The sequence below is a fragment of the Oxyura jamaicensis genome, chromosome 7 (genome assembly GCF_011077185.1).
Source record: "Oxyura jamaicensis isolate SHBP4307 breed ruddy duck chromosome 7, BPBGC_Ojam_1.0, whole genome shotgun sequence".
In the NCBI taxonomy this organism is placed as follows: Eukaryota; Metazoa; Chordata; class Aves; order Anseriformes; family Anatidae; genus Oxyura; species Oxyura jamaicensis.
This window is the reverse complement of record NC_048899.1, coordinates 20093575-20113812: the sequence shown is the minus strand read 5'-3', so window position 1 is coordinate 20113812 and position 20238 is coordinate 20093575. Positions and strand designations below refer to the sequence as shown.

General features: G+C 41.1%; 1 protein-coding gene across 4 annotated transcripts in view; it reads left to right on the top strand.

Moving 5' to 3' along the window:
• The window catches only part of B3GALT1 (beta-1,3-galactosyltransferase 1), a 198128-nt gene extending 182349 nt beyond the window's left edge, over positions 1 to 15779 (top strand). For 3 of the 4 annotated variants that reach the window (XM_035332446.1, XM_035332448.1, XM_035332449.1), the window contains one exon: positions 11330 to 15779. In XM_035332446.1, the coding sequence (XP_035188337.1) occupies positions 11559 to 12539 (981 nt within the window). In that variant the 5' untranslated portion in view covers positions 11330 to 11558 and the 3' untranslated portion in view covers positions 12540 to 15779. Of the gene's footprint in view, positions 1 to 6797; positions 8413 to 11329 lie in introns of those variants that run through there. The other variant, XM_035332447.1, reaches the window with a different exon arrangement.
• The last annotated feature ends 4459 nt before the right edge of the window (positions 15780 to 20238 follow it).

Here is a 20238-nt window from a genome sequence, read left to right as displayed (position 1 = left end):
CAAGAAATTATTTACGTGCCTTTGCTGTGGGGCATTACTCTTCATTGCATTGGTAGCAAGAAAGCCTTTCAGAGAATAATGTGAAGTTGTGTGTACTGAGGTTGTCTGCCTTTCCCTCACCTTGAGCCACACTGCATGGGGGGCTTCACAGTGTGCACCCAGGCACGGGTCAGGCAGACATCCCCTGCCTCTCCTGCAGCCCTTACCCATCTCTGAGGGAGAGCACCAGGAAACCAGTTCCTTCTTACCTCACAGCAGGGCAAAGGGGTACTGAGGTTTGCATCACTCCTTGTGATTCCTGGCTTTTTCCGTATGAGAAGAGTGCATCAGTGTGCACCTTCCTGCTCACTAGACAGAAAAAAAGCACCAGAGGATCACTGGCTGTGTCTTCTGACAGGCTCCCCTGTGAAGCGTTTGGTCACGCAGCAAAGCTGCGTCTCTCCTATGGCCCAAGTGATCCCACAACAGTTGGCCCGACAGCTGCCGTATTGCATTTCATACCATTTTTGCTTCATGCTGCCTTTGATATCAGAATAGCTGGAAAATAAATCAAACCACAGATTACAGAGTGCTTTAAAATCTCTTTTGTTTAAGAGATATCTCAGATTAAAATAATACTGAGAGGAGACTGCCAAAAGCAGAGGAAGCATTTGGGACATTGAGGGAGACCTGCACAGAGTTCAAACATGCTCAGGAGAATCCCTCTTGTTTCTAGCGATGATACGAAACAAATACCTTTCTCCAGAGAAGGTCTGAGGTCATGTTGTTTATATAGCAATCTCTTCTGATGCCACTCAAAGACCCAAACCCCCAAAGTCTGGAAAATGAACTAAAGGAGGGTTTAATCTTATGCTGCTTCTATAAGAGTCTCCCAGCAGAATGTCTCTCTGTGAAACAGCTCTATTTAATTCTTACTACCCTGAGGTGTATATCAAGATTTTGGACCCTAAACTTGCTTGGCAGATTTTATTACTGTGTTACCTGCCTCCTGGGGGTATACAGCTCCTCAGTGAGCTTGTGTTTGTAAAGCTCTTGAAGGTTCATAGATGGAGAACTAAGAGAAGCAATCTATATTTTTACACTATGTCCATGTACCTTCTTTCTCCTTTAGGCCTGGCCTTCAATACACGGATAACTAAGGTATGATATGATTCCCCTTGGGCACAGTGACAGAACATATTTCCTATTTATTGCTTCACAGAGTTGATTTCTATCAGTAGTGCAATACATTTGTACTGAAGCAGAAGCCAACACATCCCAAAGAAAAGCACATGGTGGAAAGAGAATTGAGTCTGCTGAGCTGTATGGGCATGAGGGTGGGCAGCCATCCTCTGGGCCAGGGATGCCACCAGTGCAATGCACCACAGTACAGCAGCAGGGCCCTGGGTGATGCTGGACACACACTGCTGTGGGATCTCAGGGGCAGCACCCACAGGCTTTACCCACGCCACAGTAGAGTCTAGGTAAGCGTCAAGCTGTGAGGAAGAAGACTGCTTTCCCTGCTTTTCAACTCTGAATGTGTTTGAGGCCATCCTTTATATAACGCTGTTTTACATACGTTTTGAGAAATCCTTCAATATAGACAATGGGTCTCCATTTACAACTATATCAGCCCACTAGGGACCACGTGGTTACAGGTGGAGAAGCCAACCGGAGAGTCTCCAATTATCCTGAGAAGTCGCAATTGCAATGGTTACGCTTCCACAGTCACAACAGGAAAAAAAGAAGGCAAAGTGTGCTGGCAGCATAACGAGCCCACAGAAATGGGCCCTGTTATGCTTAGGGAAAGAAAGACAAATACAATTGCAGTCACATTAGGAAAAACTGCTCGGCTATTTTCCTAGTTACCAGTCCTGGCAAATACCCCTGATTAGGAAGACTCACAGACAAAAGATGTAAGAAGCCAGAGCTGGTATTGCTGACTACTCACGCTGGTCTTTGGGATTGGAAATTTATGCTCCCCAGTGAAAACTTTGAAAGTATATATGAATAACATCTCTAATGACATAAGTGATAAAAGTGAGTTGAAACAGGATTTCAGATGTACTCTTTACCAGAATACAGTTCTTCCAGCAGCCTTATTAGACACCCCAGATGATGAGCCACATTCTGTCCAGCCAGGAGGCAGAGTTATTAACTGAGAAATTCTCACAAACTGTTCCCCAATAACTTCCTCAATTTTTGCCTACAACAATTCTCACAGGCCTCAAGTTAAACTCTGGTCTGATCACAAACAGAAAAGCTGTTGACTGGCTGCTTTCTCCAGAGACACCCAAGTTTCTTTCACTGAGACTAATGGACAGCGTTTGCAACTTTCACAACGGGAATGAAATGGAAGAAAAAAGCCACTCTTTGGGGGAAGAGGATGACTATGTAAGCATCTATACAAGTTATAAGCATCACTGATACCCCAGGATGGATTTGCAGTTTAGCTGAGGAGACAGCAACTTATGATCCCCAGCAGTATTGTCAAACTCCTCTCACTTGAGGACACAATTTCCTGATCTTTTGAAACATCTTGGGCAAGTGATGACAAGTTTACTCTTTTGGATTCACAGGGATATATATTTACCCATTTACAGCAGCATCAACTCCTTCATTTAATTCACGCAAAAATCTTCAGTTACTAAGAGCCCATTTTTAAATCCTTGCTACAAGAGAGACAGCCTCTTGTGTTGAGTGAACATTCTGTAAATGTGCAAGTATAACGTCGTATAATGGTCCTTTCAGCAGTAAGCTTCTGGAACCTAAATGCTGACAAATTGACTGGGGTCATGTCTGTTAAATGCTCCGTATGTGCTGATTGAAAGAGCCTGACACTACCTTCCTCTCAAATGTTAGCAGTTTGGCAAAAACACTCCCTTTTGCAGCTCGGTTCAATCCCCAGTAAAAGCAGATTTTCATTTATTGCATTTATTTTTTAAGTTTGACCAAACCCCATCTGCCATTTATTTACGAGTGAAAAGGAACATACTTCCAGTCTCCTTTTACATGCATGCAGATACAGGCAGCAGCGGTGGGTGCTGGCCTCAGCTGGACTGAGCTGCCCCAAGCAGGCTGGAGAGCTCCTGCCCCAGCGGTGGGTGCACGGCAAAGCACCCCTCCATGCGCTCACAGCCAAGCCAGAAAATGCCATTCCCCACCATGGAAAGAGGAGGCAAACCCCACTTTTCCCTGTTCCTTCTCTGCCAAGTAACTTGCGCCCATCCAGCAGGCACAGCCAGCCCTGCCAGCCCTCAGCACTGCAGGTGGGAGGGGAGCAGGGCAGCGCCCCGGGGACAGAAAGCTGTGCCTGGCAAAGTGCTTCAAAAATGGGGGAATTGCAGCCATGACTAACCAATCACCACACCCCCCAAAAAGTGTATGTCCAGGAAATATTTTTCATGTATTGGAGAATAAGTCATCTAGCTGAAGTATGCCCCATCTTTTCCAGGCTGGCGTCAAAACTCCTTAGTTTATATATTTACTGTTTATGTTACAGCTCTGTGAGAGGCTGGCAGGTGTGATTTTGAAAGAAAGTTTGCCCTAAATGGTTCACAGCTACTTCACCAAAGGAATTAGTAGCTTCAGTCATACAATCACAGAATCTCCCGAGTTGGAAGGGATCCACAAGGACCAGCGAGTCCAACTCCTGGCTCTACACAGTCAAGCCTAATGTATAAAAAACTCATAGTGAAAGGTGCTCCACAGCACTGCTTCACATTAACTACTGTAATGCAAACTTGAAAAAACTTGAACTGCAACCTGTTCCTGGATGGACAGAGGTAGGCTCTGGGACTTTCTTGACACAACGAATATTTCTAGAGGAAAGAAAATAAATGCCTGCATGGCCACAGCCACAGTGTCACCACATCCAACAATGTCCTTGGACATCTGACAGTATCTAATGTTTTCTCTTAAGCATGAAATGCTGGAGCTAGCTATTTTGAGATCACACAAACTCACTTTTTGCAAAAAGTTTATAGTCTCATTGTTGTGGAGAAAATGAGAAATTACGTGAATTCAAGGCATTTTTTAAAGTCCTTAAAAATACCTCTGATTTTGAGCAACTGTATTTTTGGGTTTAGGAATACACTTTGCTCCCTTTCTGGAACAAGAAAGCAACCATCTCACAGACTGCTCCAATCCCAGGATGATGAAACAGCCATAAGGCGTCTTTCTTGAAGAACAACATATGATTTTTGAATCTACCACTTGCAGAGTTTGGCCAGTAAGGCTTTGCACTGAGGACTGGACATGTCCATCGAAACTCTGGCCTCAGTACAAATGGAAAATGCCCTCTATGTATCACTTGAAAGAGACATACTTACACTCATGTTACACCTTTTAATATCTTCAGGAGAAATGCTGACATAATGTTCATAGTCTCCAGGAATCAATGGCCTCCTAAAAAATAAGTCCAGGAATAGCTTCAGATTACAAGATTTTCCTCTCTTCTTAATTTGTTACAACAAATACGGTCATTATACCTATACAACTGAGATAGGGAAGAATCCCTTCTGTAAATGTCAGTCAATAATGGCTACACTGTGATATTAAAAATACGTATTTATAGATAGCAATAACCAATGTTTGAAGCCCGAGCTGTCCCTAGTTTTGATTAGGTTAAAAAGCAAAGTTCCCAAGCATCACAGCAGATACCTGAATAAGCAGGTTCAAAACTTTTTAGAACTTTTCCCAGAAAATCCAAAAGTTGTAATTTATATTTTTCCTCCAATGTTCTCCAGATAGGACAAGAGTCATGAGAAGCAGATTCATTATCCAGTTCAACGAGTTACCATCACCTTGTAGGTGTGGTTTCAGGTGTTCCAGTTTTCACCCAATTGTTACTCCTCCTGTTTGTGACAAAGATTAATTAAGAATGGCTGTACCACTAGGGTAGGCACCTATATAATCACAGCCATTGTCAGCTGTTCTTAGTGTCATAACCCAAACCACCACATCACAGACATCACTATGAAAACTAAGGAAATGGAATAGTGAAATTTAAGAAGGTTAAGACATGAACAGCAGTATATTGGATTTCAAACACATTACTTGAATGTAATTTAACCTATTGACTTTGGTAATGAATTATGTAAAATTGTTTTGTGACTAATAGATATTTTGTTAGAGCTGTTCTAAAGGCTTTTCCCTTCAGAGGGAAAAAAAAAAGAGTAAAAATAAAAAATAAAAAAATCTCAAAGCCCTATTTTTCATCCTAAACTTCCATTAGATGAAAAATATTGTAACTGATTTGGTGGTGACATGAGCTAAGGAACCTTGCTGTGAGATTTCACAATAGAGCACAGCACAATAGCTAAAGAAAATGATGGTTGTGGCTATGGTAACCCAAAATGAAATATGTTATTTGCATCAGTTTATAACCATACTGGGATGCAATTTACACGTTACTGCTGTAACAGGACATGATTGATGTAATCACAAATGACCTATCACAACATGAAGTCACAAAGTGTTTTTTAAAATTGTTTCTGAAAAGCATTCATGGGAAAAAAAGCGCATGACACTTGACATCTCCTGGGCAACTTAAAAAAAAAAAAAAAAAAGCAAAAAAGAAGAAAGACTTTAAAATTATTCTGCTCTTTCAGTTCAAGTTATTTATTTCTTTTCTCTCCCTTTAGCTAGTGCTAAGAATATTTGCTTAAATTGCCTACTGCCTGCTGATTGGTACATCTCAAATTCTGATATTATTTTGAATTCAGTAAAATCTATCTGTTCAGCGTCTAGATTAGTATCTGACCAAGCATAACCAAGTTTGCTAAAATTTATAAACCTACCCACCTACCCTACAACTGGTCCCCAAGGTGGGGCCTGTCCTTTCATCTCCTAGCACGCGCAGTCAGCTGTGCGATACCACAGTTGGAGACGTGGGGGACTATGCTGTCACAAACACGATGACTGTGGTTAAGAGAGATGTTTAACAAAAAACAAGAACCATGAAACAGTAATGGGATTACTGAAAACTTAGTGTCGGGACATGTCAAACAGGATTTAAAAAATATTTGTGTTTTACAACACTTTTAAGAAATAATTTTCTTCTGTTTAGCAAACCAACTGTGAATGTTTGGCTCACATGAAATACCCAAACCCAGGCAGTCGGTGTCCAGTTTGGGCAAGCCTGAATCTTGATCTATCACTACTTTGTCCTCCACGACCAGCACTGAGGGTTCTCCAAGGCCAGTTTTATTCAGTCAGGTTTCTTAGCAAGAAAATGAAGGTACAGACCCTCCACACAGCCACACCTGGTGCAGGCCTTTCTCATCACCCCGAGAGGACAGCTGCTCCCAAGTCATACTGAGGCTGATTACCATCACCTAAATCTCAGAGGAGCTCTCTCTGCATATCAAAGTCACCAAAAGGGATGGGAATGACCTAGTAGTTCTCAAGTCTCTCCCTGAAAGCTGAAAAACTTGGATGGGAATTTATAGCTTCAAAGTTCCTGATGTACAAACCAAGCCAGAGAAAAAGGCTGCTCAAACCAACACTGAGTTCCCACCTCACGACATCACCAGCCAAGAAGTCATCCCTTATGCCTAGCTCACGTTTCCTCACCAATAGCTTGTCCCGGTCCCCTCAGTCATGGCAAGTCTGATGTTGGTGTGGATCCAAATATTCCTAAATATTTCTTCCAATAGTTTGATCTTCTGTGATTCAAAACTGCGTTCACAGCTTAGTCATGGTGGAAACTGTTCATTTTCTAACTTGTAAATTATTCGATTTTGACAAAATAAGTGGATAATTCTTTCTTAAAAATGAGAAATGCAAAGCAAATACAGTTTGTCTTATGTAAGCTGTCTCAGCAGTTCTTAGGAAAAACAAACAAACAAAAAAAGACAATCCTATTTTATAGACATTTTCATGTTTTCACTGAAAACATATAAAGTTGAAAATACAGAGTAGTCACTCTCAAGCAGACTTGCTTTCAGTTTAAATAACATAACTGGTAAAAGACAGCAGTAGCTCTCAAAGTTTGGGGAAGTTTCAGTAACATGGGCACATTTGCTGCAAATTTTAACTAGAACTCGCGTTTTTCTATCTAAGATTTAGAACCTTTTTATAAAATTCCCTAATCCATAGCCATTCCTACTTTTCACTGGTATTAAGAATACGTAGTAAATATTGAAAAATAATGTATATATCCCAAACTTATTTCCAGAGATCAATTCTTCCTCTCAGTGTTGGAACACAGCATAAAACTTTTGCAAATCAGCATTAATGCAAAGAGAACTGTTAGCATGAAAGGACCACTTGTGCAAATACTTGCTCTTACAGTTACTGCCCTGGGCAAAGTCCATCATCAATGTTTCTGTGAGCAAGGAATGATTCTCTATGTACAAATGGCATATCTTAAAACACGGCCTGATTTTCAGAAAATGCTTGAAGGCACAGAAGGGAAGCGAGCCTCTTTTAGCATACGACAGCTGGGACCTCCCAAAGTGGAAGCATTGATTTTCCTAAAAAACGTGGACCTGAAACGAATGCTTGTACTTTCCTCCCCCAGGCCGAGACTTTGGCTTCTACTTCTATTACAATCCATTTCCACATATATTCTAGAAAGAAAAGTCTTCCTTTGCAGCTTTGATTGAGTTTCAGGTCCATTTCACTAGGGCACAGCAAAAGGATTTGGAGTTTTTGAGAAACCTTCAAATGAAGTTGCTAGAGAAGAGCTTGCAATCTCCTGCTAAATCACCTATGCCATCTGTCCAGAATTTCTTCAAGAAATTACTATGAAAACATACAGCCAAGATCATAACGGTGTCCCCAGATTCCTTTGTAGATGTGTTCTTAATGTTCAGGGTAATTATCTTCTCAACAAGACTCAGCAATAATCACATACTTTTCCTTAGGTAATTTAAGGATTTCATAAATGGTGAAGACATTTCAGTGTCTTGGTCTATATACAGATGAAAGCCATGATTATAGAAAACTTACAAAAATCTCTCTTCAGGGAGAATGAGGAGAGTTTGCTACATTTACTAAATAATTTAGCGGCTGCATTCCCTCCTTTTTTCAGGGAAAGTAATAGGTCCATTTTGGCAGAGATGTGCAGTGTTAATTTGACTCGGTTGTGCTCTGCCTGGCAGGCTCGCGGGTGCCAGGACGAGCAGCTGCCGCCTCCCTGGGCTTCACACCCGGTGTCTGCCCACAGCTCAGCATCCTGACTGCCTCCCTCAGCATCTATCTTCTGCCTCAGCAGCAGCTCGCGATATGGTATGGATCACAGCCCCAGCAACGTGCCAGGCCTCACGAGCTGTGGTTTCTGTCATACTCCTCCACCATGATCTGGTTATGTTAATCCAGTCACCCTCACACACAATGACTGACCTGGGCATTCTTGAAAGAAAAAAGACCAGCAACCTCTGAACAGAAATGGCAATGTTCTGATACATGGGCACAGTCCTGCAGCTGGTGAGTGGCATTTGCTGAACTCCTTTTACATCTGCCTGAAAATTGCCCATGAACAGTTAGCACAGTGCCGTGAACAGTTAGAATCTTCTACAATGTGCTCATTAGCTGAAGGATTATTCTCCATGTGCAGTCAGCTTGTAAAAGGTTTGCTGCAAATAGTTGCAGCCTCTATCAGGACAATTACTTACAGAAGTTACACAGTGCTGCTTCTGGGCGGCAGCCGGATGACTTCTCTGGCTTGCGCAGCAAGAGCTGTGAATAGCACAATTAAGCACACAACTTCAAGTCACAGGACGGAAATACGATGTAAACATTTGCTTTTTACAATCATCTACCATAGCAAAGCTTGAGTCTTTTCTCACTAATAGCATGGCAATCAAATTTGTTTCAAGAGACAAAAATCCAAGAACCAGTATAAGAAATGTTCATTCTGGACAACTGGTATCTGTAGATCTCATAATTGACCAGGAACTTTCCCTAGAATAGCTTGAAATCTTTCTTTGAAATGCTTTAAGAATTGGGTTACCTCTAATCTTTTCACAGCACAAATTGGACATCACAGCCATGACATTACAGGACTAAAAAGCTATTTTATGTGATTTTGTAGTAAGATGCACTGGCTACAATCTCCATTTCCCTCAGTTACATGTACAGTACTCATGGTAATGAATGCACCTGCCTTTATTAGAGAAGAGATTCAGAAAAATATACACATTCAGAGAATGAAATGTATGGTTTCCTAAAATAATGTACCGTATGCAGAATATCAGCAGCATTAAGGTTTCACAAATACTTGAAGTCCTTTAAATGCACTGACCCACAAAGCCCACGCTCCACATCTCAAATCCATGGTGGCTGAATTTCTTAATTAACACAGCCGTCTAGATATGAAACTAATTGCTCTCTTTTTGTTATGTTGTGGCATTTCACACTTGGTCGTTTTCCCCAGTGAGGTTTTCAGTGTGGGCGGTTATCAGAGATTCACAATGAAGCCAGGAAAAAAGCTGCAGATCAAGGGTGTGCTTTCCCTTCTCAGAACTGTGTCCCAGTGCATCCAGTAGGTTGCTACAACAGGACACATTTGCTCTCCAAGAATTAAAGTGGCATTTGTGTATATATTTGTCTTGGCTATGTTTACTTACGAGGGCATATGTGGGAGCTGAGGTCCTTGTGTTCTGCAGCCTAACGGGACAGTTAAAGGCCTCACTTAAAAATACTGCTCCCAAATGTTTAATGCTACTGATTAAAAATGCGAACAGATCACAAATCCCAAGTTCTGCAGCACGTAGCAAAGGAGATGACAGATAATGTCTGCCTCATTAAATTGCCTGGGTTATAGGGCAAAACCTGCTGACACCGAAAAACCTCCACAACAAGCCACAAATTCATTTTCCTATTTTGAGGAAAGGGGGAGAGGGGCATGTGGGTTCTGGTCATTAAACAGCTGACCTTGGATCTAATGAGGACCAGGGCTAGCAGGACAGTGCCAGCTGTACGGATCTATCAGCCTTTGTGGGAGATATGTATATATTTCTCAAATGTTAGATAGTTTCTCTCTTGTTCTCACACCTCAGTGTGGAATAGTGGCACGGGATGACAGCCTGATAGCCTGCCCAGCTGGAGCTGTCAGTCCGAAAGCCACGCAACCCATCACCTGGCAGAGGACCTTGCTCCAGGCGCCTCCAGGCCATGCTCTCATCTGCTATAATTTAGGAGGAAGAGACCATAAATACCTGATACATGGGAGGCATGGGCTTCCTAAAAGCACTTTGGGAATCCAAACATGCTACAATAACGTGGAACCAGAAAGGACATTTCTACAACAGGGCTTCTATCATTTTACCTGAATCCCCGTATGAGTTGTACTATCCAAAGTAAATGTTTAGTATTTCAGACTCTTCTGTAAAACTCATCTGTTGCAAATTTCTACTGTCCTGTAGCTCTGAAGCAACGTAACAGTAAAATCCAGGAATCTGGAGCCTACAGGCACTCTTCAGGAACCTGTGTGTCATGGAGACCCAGCACTGATCTTGCAGGGTTAGTGCGGCTTGTCTCATTTCCACAAAATGGTGATAAACAGAATTGGCTCCTAGGAGTCATGCTAAGCAAGCTCCAGGGCTGGCACATTCCCACTTCCAAGGAAGCTGAAAAGCCCCCCGTGCCAGAGGCAGGGCTCGCGCTGCAGGACCAGAGGGGTGCACAGGCGCTCCACGTGCCGGCCACCAGGCAACTGCTACCAGGCTGCCATCGTGACTTACCCAGTACAGCATGCCAGAGATGTCTTCCTAGGAAAAGTAAAGCCTGATTTGCAAGGAAGGGAGGAGGAGGGATAACTTCCAACAGGAATAACTGAATGGTGTAAATTTACTTCTAGACTTTTACAGAGTCTGCTGGGGTGCTGATCTTTACATGGGTAAGACAGCACACGTACCCTCCTTTCTCCTCCTTCCTTGACTGAGCGTTTACCCATCAGTACAATTCTCTCTTATTTCCAACTGATACTATGAATCATAAGAAGAGGTACATTTTTTCATTCTTTAAGTAATTTTAAAATGTTCAGTGGCGTATTTTGAAAAAAAAATGTAGGAAATCAGAACAAAATGCTAGATAGCGCGAAAATGCTAGAAACCAGAAAATTATTTTCATATACTTTTAATCATGCATAGCATGTTGGCTTTTCAAGTAATTTTAATCTTTATAGATGTATATATCATACGAGATATTTCATATATATATATATATGTGAGAAATTATCAATCTTAAAAGCATTATTTCACTTATTTTAGTACACTGCACTGTGGTACCTCATGAGAAATAAAAAGGACATCCAAGAAATGCATTAAGAGACCAGCTCCCTTTTATTGCCATAGGCTTTTATGATGTAGCAATGGAAATTTTTTCTTCATCTTTTTTTCAGAAATAACAGAGAATTCCAAGAAATGGAAGCTGCTGCTAGTAAAAGGAGACAAGCTGAATATCATCAGGGTTAATAGCTGCTACCCAAGATCCATGAATGACTACAGAGTTACTCTTCTATATCGAACTTTCCAGTGTCATTGGTAATATGCTGCCAGTCTGGGACATCGGTGCACTGATGGTGAGAAGGCTGTTTATTCATTACGCTGAATAGAAGAGCTACAGGAACAATGGCTTCAAAGGTCTCGTGCTTGTATGTTTTGACAGTAGTTTGCTGGGCAAGCGCTCTTTGGTACTTAAGTATAACTCGTCCTACTTCTTCCTACACTGGCCACAGACAGCTCAATAGCATATCAATAGCCAGAAAAAATGTTTCCTTTGGCAACATAAGAACTCGACCTATAAATCCACATTCCTTTGACTTTCTTATCAATGAACCTAATAAATGTGAGAAGAGTGTCCCTTTCTTGGTCATTCTTATCAGCACAACTCACAAAGAATTCGATGCAAGGCAAGCAATTCGAGAAACGTGGGGAGATGAAAACAACTTTAAAGGAATTAAAATCGCCACGCTATTTCTTCTTGGAAAAAATGCAGATCCCGTGTTAAATCAAATGGTAGAGCAAGAAAGCCAAATTTTTCATGACATTATTGTAGAGGATTTTATCGACTCTTATCATAACCTCACTCTGAAAACATTAATGGGGATGAGGTGGGTAGCAACATTTTGTTCAAAAGCTAAATACGTTATGAAGACAGACAGTGATATTTTTGTAAATATGGATAATCTTATTTATAAGCTGCTCAAACCCAACACCAAGCCGAGGAGAAGGTACTTCACTGGTTACGTTATAAACGGAGGACCAATACGAGACGTTCGCAGCAAGTGGTACATGCCGAGAGATTTGTACCCCGACAGCAACTACCCACCCTTCTGTTCAGGCACTGGCTACATTTTTTCAGCTGATGTAGCAGAACTGATTTACAAAACCTCCCTTCATACCAGACTCCTCCATCTTGAAGACGTGTACGTCGGACTCTGTCTTCGGAAGCTGGGCATTCACCCCTTCCAAAACAGTGGCTTCAACCACTGGAAAATGGCCTACAGCTTGTGCAGGTACCGCAGGGTGATCACGGTGCACCAGATAACGCCAGAAGAAATGCACAGAATTTGGAACGACATGTCAAGCAAGAAGCATCTTAGATGTTAAGATTTTTACAGATGTAAATACCTTTTTTAAATATTGCTTTAGTCTGGTTATTTTTTGACAAAGTGATGTACTGATTTACAGGTTAAACTGTGGGATATTACTGTGAGAGGATTTTTAATGACTGATTTTTCATTCTCGTTTTGACTACTGGTTTACAGACTTCAGGCTCTTTTCATAAGGACATTACACCAATCAAAAGGATCTAGAGTCAAATCTCAGATTTTGTATATTATCCTCTATCACACATATCAGCTCCTGCATCTGTACATAAATGGACAGTAATAAACTATCATGAGCTGCTTAACAGTTCATGCCCCAGCCTCTGAGGTAAGACTCAGGCCTAAGAAATGAAGAATTACAAATACACTTTTATCCCTTTTTGACACCCTACAATCATCCCTACTCAGAGCTTTGTTAATAAATTGAACTGTATATATTTGCACTGATCTTACACACCTACCTTAGCATCTATGACTTATAGTACAATGTGTGCAATCTCCAAACAGCTCACAGATGGCGCAGTAGCAGAATTTAGACAGGTAAGAACATCAAAGTCTCATAGGCCTTAGAAACAAGCCTACACAGAGAAGAATATTTTTATTCCCCCAAATCACATCCCTTTAAATCATTTCAGAAAGTTCCCCACTTCTTTCTACTGCCAACAGTAGCCCCTAAAATATCAAGTCAAATTTTAAAATGAAATAGGATCTGTAGATGAAATATAAAACAGCAGAGATGTATGAAATACATCTTAAATATCTGTGATAAGAGTACGAATATCTTAATTTTGTTACAAATCTGTAGCTCTCCATAAGAGCCAATACTCAGAGGTCCAGCTCAAAAAAGAACTCAAGAGATCCACAGAGCAAGTGGTAGAAATTAAATACACAAGGTTTTAGTCAAGTTTTGTAACATCCTTATGTATTTTGAATATGAATGGTTATGAAATGTCATGAAAATTATTTCCTGGAAAATTCTTTGATAGGTTCAAGCCATCCCTACTCAGTATCACCTTCCAACAAAGAACTAAAATGTGACGTTGCTTAACAAATAACTTGGAATGAAGAATTCATAGGCAAGTCACAGGTACAAAACTCACCAAATGTATTATTAGCTGTAGAGTACTCACACCATCCACAGCATGCACAAAAATTGCATACATTTCAGCTGGAGATATGCATAATGTGGAAAACTGGTAAGACTGTACGTTATTCAGGATGTCTACAGAGTTGTCAGAAATTAACTGAACAAGGATTTAAAGGAAAACTCTGAACTGATTTTGCCATAGGTGTACATAGTACTTTGTAATGATAACAAATGAATGAAGATGCTACCCAAAAGTTTTGCAGTTTTAAGACAAAGTCTTAGTACTATTCACAGATGGAGCACTGTTTTGAAAGGAACTACTTGTAAATAAGATGAAGTGCACCTGGCCCTCGAGCCACAAGCATTAGATGTCTCAAAGATGTACTTCAAATCTAAAGGTGAAGCTACGCAATAGATAGCCCAGGAGTTACTGCTAATCAACAGGAGCTTGCGCATCCTTTGTATGTGAAAATCAGTAATTTTATTTTAAAAAATAGTGAATCTCTTGCAGCAGATTAAGATTTATCCTTCCCTAGTTGACCTAGTCCTTGTTAAAGTTGCTCTTGCTTCCTGTCAAACACAGAACTCCAGCAAAACAAGGTCCATCTAATTGCACATACAAATATATGTATATAATACACAGAGAATGAAATTCAGCTTTTCTTATCGAGGCCCCATGATATGCAGTTTAGGAAGGGAAACTAGGGTGGAATTCATCCCCAGCCCTCGGGTAAGTCACAGAGTGTGGGCACAGCCCTACCAGGGCACGCTTTCTAAGAATTCCAGCCAATAGGCTGCCATCACTTCCCCGTCTGTCCGTGCTGTGCTGTAAACTGGGGTTTCTGAATCCCCAGCCAAACGGATTTGGTGGCCTTTCTTCTCCCACTGACACTTTTGTGGCCTTTGGTTAGTAACCCAGAGGACAGCAGGGCTCCCAAGTCCTGGTACCTCAGGGCTCGAGTAGCACAGCAGCCTTGAATTTCTCCCCTAGTAATAAATAAACTGCATTAATGATTGGAATTGAAAACCTTGAAAACAATATCTGAAAAATGTATTTCCTGCCATTTATAAATAGATAGATCTTAAACAGAAATGTAAATGCTCATCATGGAACTTATGTACATATTTCTAAGACATTTTCTTCTGTATTCAGCTGTATATATGCATAGAGGCTGCTTGCTGCATAGTATTCTGTTGTGCATGGAGCTGAGTTAGGCATTATATTTGTCCAGTGTTTCAAGAGCCTTAAGCATGTGTGCCCTAACTTTTGAATGTACAAGATTTTTTTTTCTTTTATTAAGTGAATTAAAGAAAACAAGAGCCTAATTTTCTACTTCTATTAATTTTCTGATATTTGACTTCACTAGATTGTTAAATATGTATAAACAGATTTATTTTCCCTTTGCTCATAAACTGCAGTATTGCAACCTAGATCTAGAAAGGGAGCAATACAGCTACTCATAGCAGCATGGGAGTTACTGTCCCTTCCACTCAGAAGTATTTGTGGCACCTTGGGTACTGTTAAATAAAATGTTTTGCATTGGGCTTCCTTTAATCAAAAGTATTTAGTACTTAAAGGCCATTTTGTTTCACTGGGCATGGGGCAGATGAAAATTTGGTTAAGATGTTCCAGCTTCTAGTCACTTCAAGTGTGAGTATAATCTTATTTTGATTTCAAAACATACATTAACAGAGTATATTGAGCTAAGAATCTATGGGGAAAAACGCCTCTCTTTTGGAGGAATTTTTCACTTTCTTGGCTAAATCTCTGACAGTATTTAGACACAAGTCTCAAGATTCATTTTCCATCTTTCCTAATAATAATGTTGAGTATCAATTTTGATTCATTGTAGGGATCATTTTTTTGTCTTTATAACATAGGTGGCAATGGCAATTTGTAAATGAAGAATGTAATTAACTAGAAAAGCTTGTCAACAGTAACCGAACTTTAAGTGTATCATTATATATGACTGGCTGTACTTATGTATTTATTTGTCTAAATTGTATATATTGTTTCATCTCTAGTGTCTGTAGGAGTGCATTCTTTTAGATTAAAGTATTATTTACAGTTTTGTGGGATTGCCAGCAAAGCTGCTAATCAAGATACTATTTTTTTGTATCAATGTCAAATAATAAAAAAAAAATAAGAACAGAGTCAAATGAAAAATTGGAAGTGTCATGTACAGTTTTCTTCTTCATTCCTCTCTAGAAACATAAATGGTATTATCCAAAAGCATGATACAAATAAATAGGTCCATTTGTCATGAGAAAGAATATTGTTCTGTAGAAGCAGATTAGAAAAAAAAAAATCATTGGAAAAAATAAAAAGAACAAAAATATTACTTTTATTAATTATTTGTGCAAAACCTTAATCAGGCAGATGTCCACACTGATCTGGTGTACTACTTCATTCGGCTCCAAAGAGTTAAGACAGCAATGGTAACATCTAGCAAATTAGCAGGTAAGTTCATCATCTCATCATCTGCTCGGCAGCCCAGCTCATGAAAGTGAAGTTTGGCAGCCCAGAGGTGGAGGAGCTGTTTGACTTCACTGGTGCTGCAGCTGCTGTACCTCCTGGTACCTTCATACCTAGGCTTGAAGCCACGCTTGATGGGGAGAGAGAGAGAGGAAAAAAAAAAAAAAAAAAAAAAAAAAAAAAAAAAAAAAGGCACAAATGTCCCAAACCCTTGTATTGTTAAACCACAACAAAGTCGCTCAGAAGTTGCTGTATGACCACCAGGAGGACACCTGCACAAAGGGAATGGGTCCTGCCTGGCCTCCCCCAGCCACAGGCCAACAGTCACAGCCTTCTGCTTCCAGAAGGCCCAGAAAAGCAGCAGGGAAATTAATGAGGAAGCACAACCTGAGTAAACAGAGATAATGCCGTTAGCCTGATGTGGTGAGTCAGACTAGGCTCCTGACACAAATATATTAAGGTACCATTTTTCAGGTAGGAAGGCCTGGGTCTGGCCTTCACATCAAAATAAAAAAGTAAAACAAAACCATAACAAGGAGAAAGAGACCCTTTTGTTTCAAGAACTAGATAGAATACCTCCTTCCCCTCTGCCCTTCCCTTTGCGGTTTCCTGCCTAGAACTCAGTACATGACTCAGTATCTTGAGCTCTGGTTTCAGAGCTCAGTAACCCAACCTCACCCATGGAGCTGCGGAGCAAATCCACCCACCTAAGATGCAGAACATGGCTTTTGCAAACTGAAGTGTATTTTTCTCCTTGGGTCACCTTTTTCAGAAGCTTTTCAGAAGCAGCTGAAGCCATGACAGACTTGTCAGGCATCCTAGAAGCATCTGCAGCAATACCATCACCTTACAAATTATAACAAGCTGCTTTAAAACAACTTTGCATGCATTAAAACCCCCTCCAATCATTTTCAGATTTATCTCATTTTCACCATAGCCACCCGAGTCTAATTGCAACACTTACATGGTGTTTAATTAATATACAGCTTGGAGATATACAGATATTAGCACTAGTAGGGTGGATTTCATGTAGCTTGATTTTCTTAATTACAAGCATTCTATTTTCTCATTTACTTAATTGATTGTCATAGATTTCCGAAGAAATTTTCACTGCCTTAAGTGAAAACAATATATTAAATAAAACCATCTTAAACCTGCTGAAGCTTTCCAATTGAAAGAGCAACATGCCACAGAAGACAACCCATATGACACAAAACATTCTAGTGAATAATACCTGCTTACTTGTCTCTTGTGAAAAATGGGAATTTATTAAGTGGAAGAAAAAGAGTCATAAGAAAAAGGATTAATAATTGTTATTGATTCAACTGCACCTGTAGTAGAGTTGCATCAAGCCTCTGCTCTGATGATATGCCTAATGCAGGGAAAAAAAAAAAAAAAAAAAGTCCATTTTTCTGGCTAGGTCTGCATGTTAGCTGGCTCTACCTTATGTCTCCGCCTTATCTGAAAGAGCTAAGGAGAGCAAGAGGTGATTCATTCTTCATGCAAGATTTATCTTTGAACATTTATTCTGCAAAGGCAGTGTTAACATCAAGCTGTGCAGAATTACGTGAAATGGCTTTGTAATGCAGACAACCTCTATTTGAGGCAAGCTAATAGCCCAAATTTGAGGTTTTCTAGGTAACACCTACTAACATTTGCAGTTAAATCAAGACTACCAAGGATAATTCCAATTCCAACATTCCTTTTTCCTTTAGGAGTTCCCTTACTCTGGCCTGTTTTCTAGTGTGATCCCTTACTTAGAGACTGCAGGAGAGAGCAAAAACTCAGAAGCCTTAGTATACCAACAAAGCTGGGAGGAAGAGAGCTTCCTACAGGGTCATTAGGGATGGGCTAGGAAGCCCAGAGTACAAAACTATTTAGTGTGACAGCCAGCCTCCTTTGGTGACGAGGATAGTAGCCATTTAATGAGAGAAACCAGAGCCAGCACCTTGACTCTTCCACCCTGATGCACCGCCATTGGGCTCCGAGGGCAACGTGCTCATACGGTAAGAGCTGATGCATGATAAGACATTTATGGGAACATCTTAAGAGAGAAGCGGTTGCAAGTGTAGCAAGAGAAAGGGATAAGACATTTTGAAACGTTCTAAAATTTTCTATTATTTATTCAACTTCATTAAAAATCCCTCCTCAAAAAGAATCTTGAATTGTGAGACATTCCAACAGTTATCCATTATCCTTCAGATCTCACCCTCATACATATTCAGAGACAATGAAGTAAAACACCGGGCTCCATTAGCTGCAGTACCGCAGATTACATTTGGATTGAGCTGTGTGAAACAAATCAGATTCGACTCAAGTCACAATGCAAATCAGTTTCAAAGGGATTTGTGCCTATTTTTAAAGGGCTGAATTTGATTCTCTGTATCCAATTTAGGTCTCACTCCAATTCAAAGTGAAGTCAACTGGGACATCCATCACCAAGGTTTCTGGGGAAGAACACCGTATTCCACATGGTGCTTTACTCACCAGAAGCTTCATCTCTCATCAAATGCAAGCAAGAAGACAAAGCAAGCAGCAACCTCTCCAATTTCCCATTAAGCCCACTCCTTATGAAGACAAAGTAGAACACAAGACCTATGGGTTTGTAAGCTATGCAATGAGAGGAGGTGCGTAACACTTAACTCCTGACAGGAGAGAGCTCTCTGCTGAGTTATCTGTATCACCTGGCTCTCTGCCAGTTCACTAACGTTATATTCTGCTCATAAAAAGTCTGCTTGGCAGCACTAAAAAATGCACACTGCTAGCAAGAATAGGAGCCCCACAGGGCCCTATCTGCTCCTTGCAATCTCTCCTTTTCCATTCCCTAAACTGCTTTTATTTTTGCAGTCATTGCATTGGAGAAAAAATGGTGGCACAAAGATAACTTTGCTAAACTTCTTTCACCTGGAAGAATCCCAACAATCTCTCACTTAGGATAATTTTATTGCCCCTTCATTTTTTTTTCTTTTCTGTTCAGAAAAGGAAATATCGAGTCAAGTAGACTTTTTCAGGCTGGCACCAGGCCTTGCAGGTGACCCCATAGTACCCCTCCCATTCCTCAGATCATGCTGCGCTTACAGCTTGTGGTGCAGACCCCTCCGGGCTCTCTCCCCAGCCCATAAAGCAGTGCTAAACCTTCTCCATTTTCCCTGCATTCCACCAGCCCCTAGCAGGGTGTAGCTCCTGCATCCAAAGCTCCCCTCCCATGCGCCCCCTGGCCAGGACAGCTGCCCTGCCCACCCAAGTCCCAGCCGCCCACAGTGGTGGTTCAGCCCACATGTTCCTCTTCCCCTCTGGCCCATCTGCCAGCCAGCCCTGGAAATCTGCTGCACAAGATTTGCTATTCCCCACTTAAACCCTCTACCGTAAGAGAGGACAGAGACCTTGGCTTTCCTCCTCTCGTTTGCACAAATCTCACATCAGCCTCACTCCTCTCTTCTGCGCTTCTGATCTGCTTCACTTCCTTCACTCTTCTCACTTTCCCAAATGCACTTTCCCATAGCACAGCATCCTCTCACCAAACCAACGTACCCATCCAATAGGGGCACAAAGAACAGGACGCAAGGTTGTGCCAAGAGATGGCCCCTCCCTGGAGGGTTTACAGCCCTACCTCGTCCAAAGCCAGGCAAAGTAAATTTGGTGAGTTTCAGAGGACAAGCTGTCCTACACTACATACGGAGAACAACATTGCTCTTTCAATAAAAGAAATTTCTTTGTTGTCTCATCCAGGTTTTAGGTGCGTGGAGAAAAGAGGTCCCTCATCTTTCACCTCGCCTCTGCCTGCAGACACCCCCGCACAGCCGAGCTGTGGGAGATCACACAGGTCTTGCAATCACATGCTTGCCTCATGATTTTTTTCCATATATATATATATATATTTTAACCTTTCCTCATGTTAGCCTTTAATAGCTCATAATTCAAAACACTTTCCCCCCCCCACATTTTAACTTCCACTTAGTCAGGCACACCTTTGTCCACCATTTCAATGCCCTAATCTTTATATCTGCTCCTGCTCCCCGTGTTGCCTCCACTGTCCTCACTGCTTTCTAATATTCAGGCTTCCAGCACCGAATGTGTTACAGGTGCATCTGCATGAAGGCTGAGCACAGCAGTACTTCTCTCTCTATCCCTGTTCTT